This window comes from Papilio machaon, chromosome 21 (assembly GCF_912999745.1).
Source record: "Papilio machaon chromosome 21, ilPapMach1.1, whole genome shotgun sequence".
Lineage (NCBI taxonomy): Eukaryota > Metazoa > Arthropoda > Insecta > Lepidoptera > Papilionidae > Papilio > Papilio machaon.
Window position 1 is genome coordinate 2571551 of NC_060006.1, and position 13387 is coordinate 2584937.

Genomic DNA, 13387 nt, shown 5'->3' on the forward strand with positions numbered 1-13387 from the left:
AGTTTCAAGTCAACAGTGCGAACAATGGAAATACGTATCACTTAAACTTCATAAGTATTACCTGAAAGCAGTTCTGACGTGGTGGCGGTGGCTTTGAGCTTGGCGCGGGACATGTGCAGACGGCGCCAGGAGAGCCCGTCTGATGCAAGACCTGGCACCTCCTCGCTCCAGCCTGCGCCCGTCACCGCGCCCCCAGACCCCGCGGGCATCGTCAGCGCCACCTCGCTCACACTCTGAAACAATTGTCACAAATATTGACTCGCGGCTAAGGGCCTTGAGTCACCCAAACAATAAATTATTTCAAAGTATATACAAAGTAACCACGAATACTTTGTTTTTCCATATAATGTGGACTAGTTTTATCCAACAATATTTCCTATTATTTAGTAAAAAAAATCTCCATTGATGATTAAATTAGTCATCTGATATATAAAACATCAGTAACGTAACATCAGTCTATGTTACAATTATCTGACATCTCTTGTCAGAAATATTCACTCATCTATAAACTAGTATTAAATATCCTTTGTACGTAAATATACGGTAGGGTAGGAACTTTTGAATGATATCGCGTTTACGAACCAGCTTTAATTTGTGCTGTCTAGTGCTAGACCAACCTTAATAGACTGACTGCACTGACAAGTCGTCTGTAGATAGCTGGGGCTCAGTAGTACTGTGGTAGCCGTAGACTTGCTGGAGAGCATTCCGTTGGGCGTCACGCTGCCCGGACTGCCCTTCTGGCATACGTAGTCTAAGCTGTGCGGAGGGCTGATAGAGATCGTAGGACTGTCGGTTACGCTTACCTTTAATCTAAAAAAAAAGAAGATTGAATATAAATATGGTATCTACCGACAATTCTAAAATACCCCCACCAACATAAATGTTTAATTAATATTTTTTTTGGAAATAAGCTATATTTTTTAAGTACTAGTGGGAAACAGCTGATCTCCACTCACCCCTTCGTACAAAAAGCAACGTAAATCTTCGAAACTATACTATTCATATCGTGAGGATGGAGTTACGTTTCATCGTCGACGTGAATTGTCAATTCGGTCAGTATAGGCAAAGCGACTTATGTCAACTTAGATTTGCTCTATCATCTTGAAAATCGCAGCGACTTTTCGCTTCCGATCTTGTCAAATTGGTAACAAGCGCCTGGTTTTGGCGACCAAACAACAAAATGTCGGCGACGAATAAAAGACCGAACCTCTATGAAATTTTACTGCGTAATTTGCTTTACGACTAAAATCGCCGGGTTTCGAAGATTTACGGTGCCTTGTGTAGGAAGGGCCTAACATCAACAATAATTCAGCATAGTGTACTTAGGGCATTTATGAACGTAAATTGTCATTATTACACCGTTGTATATGTTTAATTCTAAATCAAATTTGTAAAAGCTAGTACAAGATTTCTATACAGAGATTTCTAGACTGAGCTAGGTCACAACTTCTATTACAAAAAGATATTCAAATAAAATTGTTATAGTTACTATTCATACAAAACATGTTGAATATGTTTGTATTTGAATTATTTTCTAGGAATCAAGACATAAAACATGGAATCGTAAATTTAAAGCCATGCTCTTTTATGTAAGTTTATAATATTTTTATTATAATGTTTTTATTGTCTGTTGACTGAAGTGTTGATAAAATGTTCATTGAATGATCTTGTCAGCTGCGGTTAGACAATATTGTACATAATATGTGAGCTGGAATTACCAGAATTAAGCCGGCTACACAACATCAGCTTTAACTACACTTCAGTTAAGACTGTCAAAGTGTGTTGTTGGCTTTATGCATATAATATGTAGGTAAGGTACCTAATAAATGTCTGCAATATACTATTTATTCCTGAGACTTCTATATGAAAAAGTTATTTAGATTAATCTTTCTTCCTAGGAATATATGTCTGTAATAGAAGGTGGTAACTATGTAATTGTTCAGACATGAATGTCGGAGGTCGTAATTAGTCACGTCTTAGAATGTACTTAATAGCTGTCTACGTGGAAACTGAGTTAAATTATCACACAATTAAAGCATTGCGTTATACATTTTCTTTTTTAGGATAAAAATCATCAGCAATTTTAAAACATGATTTTAATTTTACTATATGTCATACTTAGTTTTGAAATTATTTGTTTGTTGTCCTTACTAATATTATAAATGTAATAATAACTCTGTCTGTCTGTTGGGCTTTAAGGTTATAATGGGTTGAAAGGGGATGAAAATTTGTATGGAAGTATCGTAATTTTTACAGCTTGAACCTTGAAACTTACTCTTTAGGTTGTTAACTTGATATAAACAAATATGACATTCGAAATTTCTAAAAGTTTCAGCCACAATCTAGTAAAATAACAATAGGGAATAGAGGAATATAAGAACATGTTTTGTTGTAATGTTTCGTAAATTTAAGTAAAATAATTAGCATAAATAAATATAGGGCTATCCAAAGACAGTATTTCACTATATCCTCCTTGCTTGTTATGGATACCTTCAAAGGTAAAGGTCTTAATTATTTATAAACAAGTATATTTTAGTTTAGTTGTAAAAAAAACATGTTTTTTTTAAAGTAATGATTACGATCTCACCTCAACTAACACGTTAATTTACCAGTTTTACTGTAACGAACTCGTACTAACTGAACTGTTGAAGAAGCAATTGTGTTATTAGCATAATTAACATCTTATAATTTACAAGTTTAGATACCCAGTTCTTAATGATCAATTAATAACCAATATGAATTTTTATGTTATTTTACATTTTGCTTAGTCATGGTAGGTAAGTAAAAAAACTCTTAACATACGCGCTTCGGGTATGGTATCCTACCAAACAATTCTGTGGCAACCCTTATATTAATTTAGTATAGAACAAAATTTTATCAGTAGTCCAAGATTAAGTATTGTTCGCAAAGACTAAGATTTAAGTGTTTTAATGGGTTGAAATTTCTTTAAAGTTTCTAAATACACGTAGAGTTGTTGAAAGCCATAACTAAGTAACTTTTTAAACGAATTTGTTGACGCAAAACAACATTAAACAATACTATTTGTCAACACTACGAGTAGGTTTCAAATCGGATTGTTATGTAAATCTACGATATGGTTTCTCTGAGTTTTTCCCGAGTGAATAAGGCAACTCATTCGTTCATGTCATTAGTATAAAATCAACGAATAATAGTCAGTTACAATATGGTTATGCAAGAATAGCAGAACGCGATATTACGTGGTAAATTAAAAAATAAGTATTCCATTCACATCACATCAACAAATCAGATATTGATCAATACGTACGTCTACTGACTATGGAACCAAATTTTATGCTTTTAGAGCGAACAATAGAGGAAATACTAAACATTCCTGTTTTTGTTTTTGTCGTCAATTTGTTCCATTGACAGGGAATCCCCCGTCCTGGGAAAGGTAATTGGAGTAATTGGCGTAGGAATTTGGATTTGGAAGATGACTAGGTCGGATATTACGATGGATTATGAAAGTCTACTATTTATGTTTTCTACCTACATTTTTCACAAACAAGGAATAAGTGAATAGAGTGATTTACTTCTATTAGTATCATCGGTTTCGCCGTAAGATAAATTCTCACATAGACAATTGAATGGATGTTGGTTAGAAAATATCTCCAGAACACCTATAGAGATCTCGCTGAAATTTGGCATAGATGTAGAACTTAGTTTGGAAGAACACAGACTTCTAATTAAGTTTTCTTTTATATCCAGGCGGACGCAGTCGTGGGCGACAGCTAGTATCATATAAAACAAAGCAACTTTAGTAGATATAATTAACGTTTTAACACATACAATTACAATCTTGTTGTTTAATTTCCTATGAAGAGTAGGAAACAACATTTGCAAACATGAAAACAAGGTTAATCTCTGTTTACCTGCGTACCTTCCGACATTTTTCTTATGGTTAACATGAGAATAACCGAGTTTATAAATAGAATTAAACGTGAGGACAATATGAACTACCTATATTACTATTTTTATTACTCTTAATGACAAGTATGTACTTAGATTTGTATGATGGTCCTGGTCGTAATGGCCAGGAGTACGTAACCTTTAGTGTAATAAATACCTACCTTCAAAAGCTTTCAAATTTACATCCGGCCCCAAATATCATCATCCGCGTTTGCGCTATAGCGCTGTTAGTCACAATACAATCGTTAACTGATATCCTTACTTGGATGTAGTTCCGCACTCATAGCTCGGCGGCTTTCCAAAGCAAGGGTACGAGTCACTGAGGAACAGGCTCTTGGGCCTGAGCTCGTGCCTGAGCCGATGGGCTCTGTGCGATCTCTCGTAGAGGTGGTCGGTAGTGTGGTACCTTTGGAGCGTACGCGGCCGCGCCTTGCCGCTGGGGGTCTGCGTGCATTGGTCCACGCGGCTCGCGTCTTCCACGCTCGTTACGTAGCTGGCTTCCGATACCTACAAAAGACGATTATGTTCATATTATTAAGTATGTCAAGATCGAGTCAAATCCGCAAATTCTGTCGACGGCGACGTTACATTCTAGTTTTATAAGAAAAAATTACAAGAATTATGGGATAAAAAAATAAAACAGAAACTGCAAACTTGAGTAAATACTTCGTAAGTGCCTACGAATAGGCAGTTTTTTTACATCGGAATTTTATTTTGGCAATTTTAGAATGGTACCACAATGTACACTTTACATTTCCATTACACAGTTTTTGCCAGCTTGATATAAAAAAACCGTCGGATGTCGGACCCAAACCGATTTGAAACCTCATAATGCTCTTTTACCATACACCTTTTAGATTTATAAGGGCAAAACTGGCTGATGACATAATTTTCACAGTTTAAAAAAACAAAAGAGAAATAATAAAACATTAACATTGCAAACGATGCGTGAAATGAACACTGAATACGGGAAAACGCATGGCGGCCTGTAATTTAGTAGATTGTTGATTGTTTGTGAACGATTATCGTAAGCCAGTGACATTGGCGGGCTCTCCGGCGACGTGACCACGATGACAGTTAAAGTATCGACATTAAAATATTTTTTATGGCATTCTACTATCATGTAAACAAGTCAAGACTATGTAAAATTGTACCTAAAATTGAATAAGCATAATTACTATATTAATATTCTTGTTTATTCTTTGAAGCATCTTATTTAGAGTGTATAGGTACAACAGTATAGGCTATACAGCTGTAGCGGGTGTGAACGATGGGGTTCCTCGGAATTTAGAAAGGGGTTTACGAGACAAAGTTTGGTAATCTTTGATCTAGATAACATCTCCCACGAGTTTATGTTGTACCACAACAAAAGTGGCAATATCTATACTAATGCGTATGTGCCATAATTATTGAGACCGATACGTAGTTTTATCTCATGTAAAACGCTTGTTACAATTAGCTTTATACGCCTGCTGTATAATAAAGTATAACGGAGCGTAAAGAATTTAAATAACATGTAACCAGTAGATTCAACGGTTGTACAACATTTCTACTAAAACACAAACCAATAACAACAATGCAACATTTCAGAATATTTGTACCATAACAATTGCGAATAGCAGTTATTAAGTGCCAATGTTATTTTTTTATTCAGACATGATTATTAATTAATAATCAAAATTAGTAGATAGTTGAGACTACAGACGTTTTGAAGATTGAAATCATTTCAGCGATGTAATCCAACAGATTGGAAATAAGTACGATCTATAAGGGAAAGCGAATTAAAGTTAAAATTTCTTTTTCAAATTATTTAGTACTAACTTTCGCCCGCGATTCCGTCCGTGCGGAATTAAAAAAACTTTATAATGTAGCCTATGTGTTCTTCCAGATTATGTTCTATATCAGTGCCAAATGTTATCAAGATCTGTTGAGCTTTTTGGAGATACCTTGTAAAAAACATTCATCCAAACACTCGCATTTATATAGTTATCTATATATATAAAAGAAAGTCGTGTTAGTTACACTGTTTATAACTCAAGAACGGCTGAACCGATTTGACTGAAAATTGGTGGGCAGGTAGCTTAGAACCAGGAGACGGACATAGGATAATTTTTACCCCGTTTTCTATTTTTTTATTCCGCGCGGACGGAGTTGCGGGTAAAAGCTAGTTTATAATATTAGTACGATTATATCTTTAGTAGAAGCACCTGTTTGTTTAATTCCGCCTTTACATAGAAAAATCACGACATGTCTGGCAGAAAACTTTGTTTTACATTCCATTACTAATTAGTTGTTTTGAAAAACACAGATAAATAAGTTATCAGTATTACTCTAACTAAGAAAAGTTTGAACGTCATTTAATAGTGTCAATATAAAAACTTTGTAAAGAATATGTAACTACATAAGAATGGGTGAGATAAATAAATAATGTTTTGGCAGATTTAAGTCAACGGAACTCGAAAGATTTTTTTATATTGTACGGTTGGTAACAAAAATAAAAAAAAAACATCACTGAAACCAAAAAATTACAGACCCATATATAAATCGAGCGTAAAATTTAAACATTGAAAGGTAATAAAATTTTACTGTTAGGCCTTGCGATGCTTAGAACTGATAAAATTAATTGTCACGATCGTATTATTTTAACATAGTGTGCGTTACATATAAATCTATTGATAACCAACGAAGAACACAAAAGTGAGCCGAAAAATAGTGCCTCCGGAGGCCTTTTGTCGGTGTGAATACCCCCAGTGCTGCCATTTACAATACAAAACAACATTTCAAAAATCGAATCAGATGTTAAAATTGTATGAAGCATTCCATCTATAGATTATATGTCTATGACATGTATGATTACCTAACGAAAGGGATTAAGTTCAGTTCAGAAGAACGGTCCACGAGTCAATATAACGGTTCAAATTTGCTCCGCCATACAGGGCACATCTTATGGCCCGTTTTATCTTACAAGTTACAAGTAAAGATAAACTGTAAAAAGATTCACCAATCTAGCCGTTTACGGTTAGGGTTGCCAGGTCGCCAAACCTACTAGCCGGACAACCGTTTATTTTGGCCGGACACGCAATCAAAAAGCCTACCTTTGTCCGGCTTTATCCGGACGCCTGGCAACGTTATTTACGGTTGACTTTTAAAGAGAAAAAATGCGTAGATTAATAATGAAAATAAAAAGTTTCTACTGCCGTTCACTTGTCAATTATGTCACTTTCTCTTTTCATTATTTGGAAAAAAATGCATGGTATTGTTTCTACCGTATTGTTCTGTGCAAACATTAAAGTATGTGTAAAATATACCTGATTCATCATGAATGTCTTTCGCTTCGCGCTTTTAAAATAAGTTATGTATTTTCGATACCACACTTTAAAAACACATCAGTATTACACTTTGTCACTTAAATTAATTTCCAATTAATTTTAATATTTCAATTGTAATAAAAATATTATAATTGTTCTATGACTACTGAAAAATTTATTAAATGTCCGCACGATAATTGGCGGGAAAACTGACATTTCGAGCGAGCGCACTAGCTCCCGCGGCAGATGATAAACAACTGCCCGCGATGTGGTTCGTTCGGAAATTTAAAACAATCGCAATTGAGATGTTTTACCGCAAGTGACACGTGTTCAAGATGCAGACCCATTTTCTATTGGATTTGCCATAGTTATCAGATGAAAATGTTTTGCCATATAATAAGCTTGGCGCCATCATTTAATAAGCAATGATAACAGTAGAAATATAGCAGTATTTATTTATGATATTCAGTATTTATTTACTCCTTTGATATGAGTATTGTATGTATTTTATATTTAACATAGTTTCATCCAAACCGATTATAAGTTCACTAATATCACCGTTTAAAGATAAAATCTAATATATAAAATTCTCGTGTCACAGTTTTCGTCACCGTACTCCTCCGAAACGGCTTGACCGATTCTCATGAAATTTTGTGAGCATATTCAGTAGGTCTGAGAATCGGCCAACATCTATTTTTCATTTTTTTTTAACTGCGCGCGGACGGAGTCGCGGGCGACAGCTAGTTACTTATATATTTGTAGTAAATATTAGAAAGAAGTCTTTATAAGTATCTTTTCGAGTTTGTTACCTTTGGATTTTCAAAAAATGGACCACAATCAAAGATTGACGGCACCCTTGATTAAGGCCCAATTAACTAAAAACATTTTTTTAAACTGAAACGTAATGTATCTGCACAATCGTCATGGTAACAAGCTCAGAAATCAGTTAAGTGTCAAAACTATTATAATAATTGTTTAATAACTTATTCACAAAACGAACATAATATTAAGTATCATATGATCTGACTTGTCACATTAAAAAGCTATAAATTCATTAAAATTATGCAAATCCAAAGACAATGAGGTATTATCATTTATGATCTGTTGGCGTTAGTTCTGTGCCGCGTGTGTCACATTGTTGGCGGGTAAAATATTGCGGTACAATGTTATAGAGTACGTCGCTCCTACGGTTTCCCGGCATCGCATCCTGCATACTAAAGGTAACGTGTGTCATCTGAGGGAACTTACGGCTGGCGAATAAAGTAAATAGGAAATACCTTTTTGTTATATCTAATCTTAATCGTAGATTTTCCTGTCCCAATTACATGCCGTTTTTAATATGACTGTTCCACAACATATAAAAGCCCTTGATAATGTACAGTTAATAGTTATATTTTATATGACTTTATTTTACCGACATGTTTTTGTCTATAAGTTCAGCTGTACTTTAAATATAATATTACTAGCATTTGCCCGCGACATCTTCTGCATATACTTAAAATTATTTAAGTATTTCATATGTTTGTTACTCGAGACTATGTTCTACATCTGTGCCGAATTTCAATAAGATGTGTTGAACCATTGCGGAATTAACGAGTAAATATGTAAATCAACGTATACCACGGTAACCATAACTTTCTTCTACACTATGCTTTTCATCTATACCAAATTTCATCGAGATCCGTTGAGCCGTTTTGGAGATACCTTTTAACAAACATCCATGGCAAAAGAATTTTTGAAATCGGTCCAGGAGTTTTTGTATCTATTCGTTACGTAAAAAAATATAAATCTTTACTCTTTATAATATAAGTATAGATGGTTAGATTTCAACCAAATTAATTTTTAATGAACAAGCAACACAGTCAGACGCGGCAAACGTGGGAGTATTCCCAATTCACGCAGAAGATGACGCACTGTTATCATAATTATATAGTTTCGTGAAAATCTCACTTATCGTATCAATACTACTTTTAGCACCACAACATGCATTCTATTCGGTTGTATTAAGATGTAACCTTGAAATATTTTAAAGTCTAGTTTTATTCCAATAATTACTTTGAGCACACAAACATCGTTATCAATCCTTAAACTAAGAACCATGATAAAAAGTATTTAATAGTATCTTTAAAACCACGTACTCACTTCTGTATAAAACATAGCAGTTGCCCACGACTTCGTCCGCGCGGAATTAAAAAAAATATCTTGTAATAAATCCTATGTCACTCGGAGAAGTGTAGCTTCTAACAGTGATTTTTAAATCGGTTCGGTTATTACGAAGCCTATTTAATGCAAACAAACAAATAGATAATGTTATCTCTGTTTTGTTGAAAGAGAATTGAAGGAATCACAATATGTTTTTGTATGCGAGTTTCATCAGAAATCCACGGTAAAAAGAAAACTTTATTACTAAGTATTCTAGTGTTAGAACGGCTCGTTTCTCTGCAAAGAATCGATAACCTTATCAATGTTTCGCTTGTTGCTTTATTAGAAGCAAGGAAAAATCAATCACGATTGCGCGCATTTGTGTCGCTATTAAGACGATTTGATTGACATTACGAATGTTCATTAAGTTCCCTGTGTAATTTGATAAGACAACCTGTGTAATTTTAAGAACCTAATAAGGTTGACAAATGAAAATCGTTTATGGGGTGGGAAAACGAGCGTGATCAAATCTTTTAAGGCTATATTTTTTATGATGTAACATAATGTAATTATTTAAATGAGTGTTTTGACTACACAATATTCAGCTACGAGAGTTTTCTCTACATAAGTTATAAATTATTAGCTTTTACCCGCGACTCCGTCCGCGCGAAAAAAAAATGCCCACAAGATAAAAAAGTTCCTATGTCCGTCTCCTAGTTCTAAGCTACCCCATCAATTTTCAGCTAAATCAGTTCGACCGATCTTGAGTAATAAATAGTGTACCTAACACGACTTTATTTTATATATATAAGAAGATTATTAATCAACTTGCATATTTAAGTTTTCAAAATTGTCGTTCTGTGGAAATATCATGATCTGTGTCTTGTTCGTTCAAAAATAATAAACGAAAAAGAAACGGTTAAGTAATTCTTTTTTCAAATTGTTGTAACAAATGCGTTCATAAAATGTATATAATTAATTTTCTAGAACTGCGAACTTGTTAATTGTGATTGTGGCATATTTATCAAGTCACAATCACATGTGAGACAGTTGTTAAATAAATATAAACAATAAAACACTGAACAAAGTGTAATTGTCACATGTTTGGAGACAGAAGATAACAATCTTTGCTTATTTACTTGCGCAAATTGTTTAATGAAATGTAACGAAATGTAATGTAATGTAGTAAATACTACTTATTAATCACTGTTCAAAACATAGTCGATGTTTCTAGTTAAGTTAATGGAAATCCTTTTGTATCACTTTTTCAAAAGGTCATAATTTAATTCTGTATCTACGAGTAACATTAATTTATTATAAAATAATATGAATGTATAAATTAATATGAATGAATTTATAATAAATTATGAAATTACATATAAATACTTGAGACTAGCTGTTATATCAAGGCAGGGCCGGCTTTAGGGTACGGCACGGTTGGGCGATCGGCCTGGGCGCTGAACAAAAAGGTATGGCACCCCTTACACATTCAACGATTTACACGGTCTTACATAACTCGTTTAACCCCTCCACCAAAACCATGGTAAACAATGATATCAGGGTAAAGTTTGATATGTAAACGATAGGAGCCACTTTACTTGGGCAGCTCCAAGCAGTCGATTCCGGGTTGAAGCTACGTATACGACGGCCGAACAAATTTGTTTTATTACTTGAATATTATAGTAATTCCAGAAACCCAGCATTTCATTCACAACACTAATACCACTTCTACCTACTTGTTAGTTATTACTGGATGATACATAAATCAAATACATCAACAACAAATAAAACCTGTACAGTTTTGTCATGCATATGTCAGCATTGTAAAGTTTTCCGTTATAAACAAATAAAATGTCACTTCTATGCTAATAACAATAGCGCCTATAACTCAGCTGTTTATCATCACAATAAGTAAAAATTATTATTTTTACTCAATTTTTAAACACAAAACTGACAAACAGAATAAAAAATTGTTTTTGTACATTTTTCGTCAATGGAAATTCACAGTTAGAATTAAGCTAAATTGTTTTGAAAAGATCGCCAATTTTCCTGTAACCGTTATCCGTTATGCTACACAATTTGAAAAAAAAACAAAATTAACTACTTAGGTACTGTCATTTAAATATAGATTGATCGTAAACTGATGATTTCGCCTACACTATGGAATGGAATACTTTAAGTTAGTGTAAGTACTTAGATAAATTAAAAAAAAATCTTACCTTTTTCTATTTCCACGAAAATAATTCCAGCTATTTATTTATCCTAACACACACTTAAACTAATCTGTACATACTTTAAATAAGTCATTGTCACAAAAATAAAGATGCAAAAAAATTTGTACTTAACAAAATACATGTATCAAAATAATCTAAATTTTTGTTTCTAAATAAGAAATCACCCATACAATAATATTTAATATTTTCGTCCAAGGCGCAATGTTTCGCGGCGCAAACTAATACGCTATGGTTTTGCGTTCGTTAGTCATAGGGTTGAGAGAAATTAACACGGTACTGTTAAACAATGGACTAATTATATTTATGTAACGATGAAATACCAGAGTGTAATAACAATATATTGGTGTTCGATTAAATAGGGACAAAATCATTAAACACATTTATATATTGATCTTTGTATACGTAAAGAAAGGTTTAAATTTTTAATGAAGTTATAATCCTTCGGATAATCATCAGGCGTCCACTGATGGTTTCTCTCATTCTCTGACAAAAATTCCAGTTGTCTACTAATTTTCGATCATTTAAAAAACTAGGTGAAAGTGTCCAAATTTACAAGAAGATACACAAAAAATCTAGTCATAACATATGTATCTGTCCAATAGCTAGCCATTTAGAATCTACCATCATTGAGAAGAAGATACTATACATTTTAAATTGTGTTAACAATACATAAAAAATAATAAATCCGTTATACCACGTAATTAGATAAAACTGTCGCAAGATAAATTGTTATTTACCTTATTTTGTTAGTTGTATGGGCTCGATTATTCGCAACTCCACAGCAAATATTAGCCGTTATTTAGTTTTGTTATTGTTCATTTACGTCTTAAAATTACATAACGGTTGGTCACCTTGTGAATATTTGTACCATTATTATAATAATAACCGTATTCAAATTAATTAAGTTTCCAATTAGATTTTTGATACGGCTTTTTACATATCTCATTTTCTATTTTATTTTCATTAACTTCAGAAACAGCTTGTCATTTTTGTTTACTGGCAACCCTTGGTGACATATTTGTAAGTGCAATTACAAGATGCGATAAACGGCTGAGTTAATGTTTGAGCGCGTATGCTCCAAAGATAACACAGTGGTTTACTTATGTTTGTTCTTGTTTTGCTAAGCACTCACCTGTTTGTGTGACCTACATCGATATTTGATTTAGGTGTATCATTTTAAACTATTTTCATATTAAAGAGAATTAAACAAAAAATAAAGCCAAAAAGCCTTAAATATAATAACCAACTCTTAGAGCATAGATTTAGTTTGTAGCTTTATAAAGGACTATTAAATCCTGATAAAATTATGGTTTTAAAGATGTTTTTTTTAATAAATAAGGAATATATCATTTAAAAAAGGTTTCAAGTAAATAAACTTACATTGTCTGGCACATCTAACATTTTGCTGCAGGGTAGTAGAAGCATGTTTGAAACGTTACAGCTTTACCTGGAAATAAAAAATGTTTATTATAATATCAGTTTTTTTATACCAATTAGGTTGAATAAAAATGTAAAATATGTGATACTTATAATTTGAATTTATAATTATTCCAATTACCAAGATGGATATGTCGGTTGAATTTTTGAAATGCTGGACGAGGAAGAAGTTCCGAGTTTAACAAAACTTTTAAAACATGTTTTTGACCTTTAATTTATAGACTTTACATTCATTAAACAGAAGTTTCATGTGACCTGCATCCTGCATATAATAGGCTTAAAACCGATTAATGGTGAATCCAGCAAAAGTGTACGGAACGAGTAACAATATTTGTGATT

The 13387-nt window shown here is 33.2% G+C and overlaps 1 protein-coding gene across 5 annotated transcripts in view; it reads right to left on the bottom strand.

The window, feature by feature from the left end:
* LOC106709126 (calcium release-activated calcium channel protein 1) overlaps nucleotides 1-13387 on the bottom strand; it is a 35028-nt gene that overhangs the window by 1838 nt on the left and 19803 nt on the right. Inside the window, exons 2-5 of one of the 5 annotated variants that reach the window (XM_014500832.2) lie at nucleotides 12992-13058; nucleotides 4190-4434; nucleotides 804-810; nucleotides 62-233 (exon numbers count right to left, since the gene is read on the bottom strand). In XM_014500832.2, the coding sequence (XP_014356318.1) occupies nucleotides 62-233; nucleotides 804-810; nucleotides 4190-4434; nucleotides 12992-13036 (469 nt within the window). In that variant the 5' untranslated portion in view covers nucleotides 13037-13058. Of the gene's footprint in view, nucleotides 1-61; nucleotides 234-617; nucleotides 811-4189; nucleotides 4435-7235; nucleotides 7474-12991; nucleotides 13059-13387 lie in introns of those variants that run through there. The other 4 variants (XM_014500833.2, XM_014500831.2, XM_014500829.2 and 1 more) reach the window with 4 other exon arrangements.